The sequence below is a fragment of the Meleagris gallopavo genome, chromosome 1 (assembly GCF_000146605.3).
Source record: "Meleagris gallopavo isolate NT-WF06-2002-E0010 breed Aviagen turkey brand Nicholas breeding stock chromosome 1, Turkey_5.1, whole genome shotgun sequence".
Taxonomy (NCBI): Eukaryota; Metazoa; Chordata; class Aves; order Galliformes; family Phasianidae; genus Meleagris; species Meleagris gallopavo.
Genome location: NC_015011.2, coordinates 29450889 through 29456410, shown reverse-complemented (window position 1 = coordinate 29456410; position 5522 = coordinate 29450889). Strand labels below are relative to the sequence as shown.

General features: G+C 34.1%; 1 protein-coding gene across 1 annotated transcript in view; it reads left to right on the top strand.

Annotated features, from left to right (window-relative positions):
* Window positions 1-5522, top strand: part of ADAMTS20 (ADAM metallopeptidase with thrombospondin type 1 motif 20) — a gene marked incomplete at its 5' end in the record, with an annotated part of 91183 nt that overhangs the window by 58094 nt on the left and 27567 nt on the right. The window contains 4 exons of the mRNA XM_019612782.2: window positions 181-345; window positions 526-813; window positions 1118-1279; window positions 1975-2151. Coding sequence (XP_019468327.1) covers window positions 181-345; window positions 526-813; window positions 1118-1279; window positions 1975-2151 — 792 coding nt within the window. The remainder of the gene's footprint in view (window positions 1-180; window positions 346-525; window positions 814-1117; window positions 1280-1974; window positions 2152-5522) is intronic.

Here is a 5522-nt window from a genome sequence, read left to right as displayed (position 1 = left end):
TTCCTTCCCGAGTGTATGGCTCTGTGCTTGACACTCGGGTGTCACTGTGAGTTGGAAGTCTGGTTGTCAGTGATTAATATTAAAGTCAAGCTGTTACTAAGCTATGCTAGCACTTTTGATGCTTGCATGATCTCTCTTTGATCTCCTGGAGTGCAGTTAACATGGGTTGTTCTCTGACAGTGTTCAGCATCCTGTGGGAAGGGTGATCGTGCTCGCTATGTGAGCTGTAGAGATGCTCATGGAGGAATAGCAGATGAGTCTTTCTGTGCTCATTTGCCACGTCCAGCTGAGGTTTCAAGCTGCTTTAGCCCATGTGGAGAGTGGCAAGTTGGAAACTGGTCCCCTGTAAGTATTGCTCAGATTGTTGTTCTTTTTTTAAATGTATAAAAAATTGGAATTTCATATTCTGTATATGCATGCATCCTTTGAAACAGAAAAGTATATGTTTTGTATTGTCAAATGTAAATGTCTTTGGTTATTAGCTATCAGTGTTCTGTCACAAACATTGGATTAATTTTTGGTCAGTGCACAGTTACATGTGATAGTGGAATAATAACAAGACAAGTTATCTGTGTCAACTACCATCAACAAATCAACGAGAATTACTGTGATCCTGAAAGCCGTCCCTCTAAAGAACAAGAATGTAACATGCCACCGTGTTCACCAGTTTATCATACTCCGAAAATACATGAGCATCCAAGTCATTTTCCAGAAGCAGGTTACCCTTCAATACATCATCCACTAGACAATATGAACCAGTGGAATCATCCTTCTGGAGGAGGATATCAATGGAGAACTGGACCCTGGGGAGCAGTAAGAAAATTTTGTTTTTCTATGTTAATTTATGTCAGTTGTGTACATACAATTGCAGAAATGTTATCGCAGTACAGAATTGATGAAAAGTACATTGTTTTAAAAAGTACCATTATGAAAAATATATTCAATTTAAAGTCTGTCTTTGCGCAATTTCAACTTTCAAATACTTCTACATAATAATCCCTATTTGCAAATTTCCAGTTTTGAATGCTACTATATTTTTTTCAAGTTGTTTTAACCAACACAGTATACATTTTTCTAATGATACAACAGTGATATTTATCTTTACATGTTTTGGTAGTGCTCTAGTACTTGTGCAGGTGGATTTCACCGTCGAGTTGTAGTATGTCAAGATGAAGAAGGAAGAAGTGCTAGTTACTGTGATGAGGCAAGTAAACCTCCAGAGTCAAGACACTGTGATTCTGGACCCTGCCCACGATGGAACTATGGAAACTGGGGAGAAGTAAGGCCATTTCACTTTCAAGAGGAAACATCACTGCATAAGCTTAGAAATAGTATCAAAATAATTTGAGTGTGAATCAAATCATTCTTTTAAGTTTTAAAAAATAATGAGTTTCAACGTGTTTATTTAAAATTTATTCTTTGATGAAATCCAGAACTGTAGTATAAATATAGGTAACATAAAAATAAGTCTAAAAGAAGTAAGTATTCTAAGTTAAAACTGGCTTATCTGGCATTCTAAGATAACCTCTTATGTTTTATGCGCTCTTCTCTTATTCTTGATACATTAATATCTAGAAACCTAGAAAATAAGATTTGTCTTATTTCATTTTGATGAATGATATTTTATTTCCTGTTTTGGCCAGGTCTAGCCATTTAGTTCTCAAGGTCAGTCTGCGTGTGATGCTGTTTTGTGTTTATTCTCACAAATAATTATTTTTCTTTGGTAGGGTAGACTTTCTGTAGATGTTTTATAGACAGTCACTTGATCAACTATTAAATTGTAGTTTTGTAAATGTTTTGATGAAAGGATAGTTTTTTCTTCATATGAACTTAAACTGTACATCTTTTTTCTTGAATTGGATACCCAGGGAATGCTAACGTAGGAGTAGTAAGTAATAGTGTGTATTTATTACCACATTAATAGTATTTGATGTCTTGTAACAAAAGTTTTGTGTATAAAATTCTATGTTTTAGTGTACTCAAACATGTGGAGATGGAATTAAGACAAGACTGGTGATTTGTCAGCTTCCTACTGGCCAAATGCTGGGTGATCAAAACTGTGAAATTCTAGACAAGCCACCTAATATGGCACAATGTAATGTGCATTCTTGCCCTGGTGATGTTTCATGGCATCGGGGACCATGGAAATCGGTACGATAGCATTCACTGATATTTTCTGCTTTCTGTTCTTTCTGTCACTCTATTTCCCCATGGCTTTTAAAAGTTGTATTATTATTTTACTTGGCAACAATGAAATGATAGTGCATGTGGAACATAGTCTGTATTTTTGTTAAGCAAATGCTCCTGCTGTCATTGGATTAAATGGGAAATAGCCATTTACTTCAGTGGGAACAGTTTGATGTTCTGTAAAATATCATACAGAGTATTTTGAAAATTAACATGAATAATCATTGCTGAGAGTGATACCTACTGGGTTGATCTGTTCTGAAGAGTTATGTTTGACCTGTTTTAATTTAAAAGTATATGCTGTAATTTATACGGCAGTATTACCTGCATATTTATATTTGTAAAAAACAAAATCAAACAAGTCTTTCTAGTACTTAACTTTTCTCTAATAGTATATTTAAATATAAGCTATCTCACATACCTATTACACTTTGTCACGAAACAGCATTTTACTCCGTATTGAATGTACATTTGTGTATAAAGGTTTATATTTGTGGTTTTAAAACAATGACTAATTAAAGTTGTCTGTGTATAATTATGTATGTAACTATAATATCTTATTGTCTATATGTCACTGTCTATTAATGTATTAAAATGACTACAGTAATTACCATTAATCTTTAAAATTGCCACTAGCAGATAATTAACATAAAGAAGTAATTGTAGCATGCTCTGCAAAAAAGAGAACATTATATTCCTTCGAGCTGTGAATGTGACAACAGTATTTATTAGTTATTGTGCTCAATTTTAAAGAGATTAATGGCAATCAAAGGTGGTTGGATCTAATTCTGATTCTGTTTGAAATTATTCCAAAACTGTCATTAACATCTCTGAAGGATGGGCTAAGGATACAATTCTTTACATTTATCTTACTTAATAAAATTACGTAATTTGGTTCTTTGAATTCTCATAGAAACTTTTTTTTTTAAATATTGTCCAATATCAAGTTTGAATAACTGATTAGTGTTTATATAATCTATTCTTATTTATTGCAAATAGAGTTTACCATGAAAGTTTGAATTAATAATTTCTCCCAATTACCTCTTCCACTGTGCAAACAGAATTTTGGTTTTATGTTTAACGGATACCAGAGTATCTTCATTAGCTGTTATTCAAATAACTGGAGATGACTTACTGCTTACTAGTTCTTAATTAATGTATGTACTTCAGGGGCCAAGAAGGTAAACAGGACTTATATACAGACTATGCTATCACTTTTCTGTAGTTTAGCTGGTTTGAACACTCTTGATACACAGCCTTCATGAGGACACCATGAAAGAGCAGTAGCAACTTTAGTCTCAGAAACCCTATCACCAGCAGCACTGTCTAGCCTTTACCTGTGTGTGGCTGACTTGTGATATGATGATTGGACCTTAGATTATGACTGTTCTTATCCTGTGCCTTTTTGGACTACAGTGTGCTCTCATACAAGGTGCTGTTAATGGCTAAACGTTCTCTAGAGGCTAGGATCAACAAGTGTGTCATATCTTTACTTACTCTTCTCTATAAAGATGGCAAGAACCAGATAAATCCCTGTTCATATTTTTAAGTAATATTGAAATGTGGGAACCACAAAGTTTTGGACTTTTTTATCTACCAGTGACAGTCCGTGTCAAAACTCAACTAGAAACTGAAATATGAGATTTCATACATGCACTGTAATTTCTCATAACTCACTGTGCTGTCTTTGTCTTCTGGCATAAATGTAACAGGTGGAGAGGGAGATTGAAAGCAAGGGAATTTTTAAGCACTTGCTTCATGTGGGAAAACTCTTTGACCTCACTGAACACTGGCTTTGTTCACAGCCTGTTCAGAGATGGGTGTAAAAAACACTTTAAAAAACCTTTTTCTCAGTTAGCTGTAGTTTTTTTAAAACCACATCTAAACTAAAGCTTTAGCTGTCTGATTATTCCAGGTTTTTCAGAGTTTCCTGTTGAATTTTATATTCAAGCGGAAATAGATTCCCTGTATCTGCAAAGATTTTTCCAGAATTTATCCAGAGTAAAAACCTCATCCACAGCACCGAGGGACTTCTGACTTATCAGTTGCGTCTTTTACATGGAAATGTGGTGTTCCAGTGGTGCCTGCCCTATGCATAACATGAGCATAACATGAATTTTGCTTGGACTTTTGAAGAATTTTAAGGTTCAAATCAGTGAAAGTTAGTTATGTTCTCTAAAGCAGCTATTCACTGTTCTCTCTTGAGGTCTAATCAATTACCTGCAGAAGAACGAGGTATTTGACCTTTATTAGTCTTTAAATCACTTTACAGCATGATGAGCTGGCATCTAGTGATTTGTAATGCACGGCTGCTTGAGCAAGTTTAATTCTTCCCTGGGAAGAAAAGTGATTAAAATTATTCAGTTAAGTTCTTCAAAACAATGTTTATCTTCCAAAGCAATAAATGAAAGTCTTGAATACTCATTTCCTTATCTGAATTTAATGGTAATATTCAGAGATATCAGAGGGCAGGCAAAAGTACTTCTAGCGTTTGCTCTGGGAGGAAAGGCTTTTGCAATTTCCAGTACACACTTACAATGCATTTCTTCTAGGACTTTTTAGCAGTAAATTTTGAGGATTATAATTTTGCAATAGAAATAACAATCCTGGATGCAGAAGTTTCTGTGACTGGCTTGTATTTCAAAGGAGGCAGCTTTTGACTTCAGAGAATTAGGTAATTATTGATTAACTTTAATTCCATGCTATTGATGGTAATGAACATTTCAAAAACCATTTAGCACAAATTCAGAATGTCAAAGTAAGATATGCAACATGCAGTGAGATATGCAACATGTTAGGGTAAAGTATCTTTCTACCTTCAGTGCAAGCTAGGTACTTCTGTTTTAGGATAATAAGCTTGTTTATACTTAGATAGTTCTAACTCAGAAGCAAAAAAAATTATTCTTGCGTGGGAAAAAAAAACTTCAGCTAATGTTCAGTTCTGTTCCAAAAATTACCATTAAAAATATTTATAGTTCTTCATCTTGGGATAATGCTTTGTGTACATACATTATGAATAATAAGCTACTACTAATTGTACAACATGAGAGAAGAGGTAAATTATTTATGGCTCAAGCATAAATTAATGGAAGCAATTATTTAATTATTTTTAATCAGAATCAAAACACTGACTGAATTCTTGAAACTGTGGTTAAGTCCATAATTTACATATTCGTAATATCCAAACCAGAGAAGTACTCTGGTTTTACAAGTAAGTTTGCTAGGAAACACACCCTTTTGCTTGTAAGATTAATTCATTTCGTCTGGAGGTCTTGGAGAGACTCTAACAGTGTTTTATTTGTAGAATGCAGCTTACTTTTTTGGCTCTTTTTTTT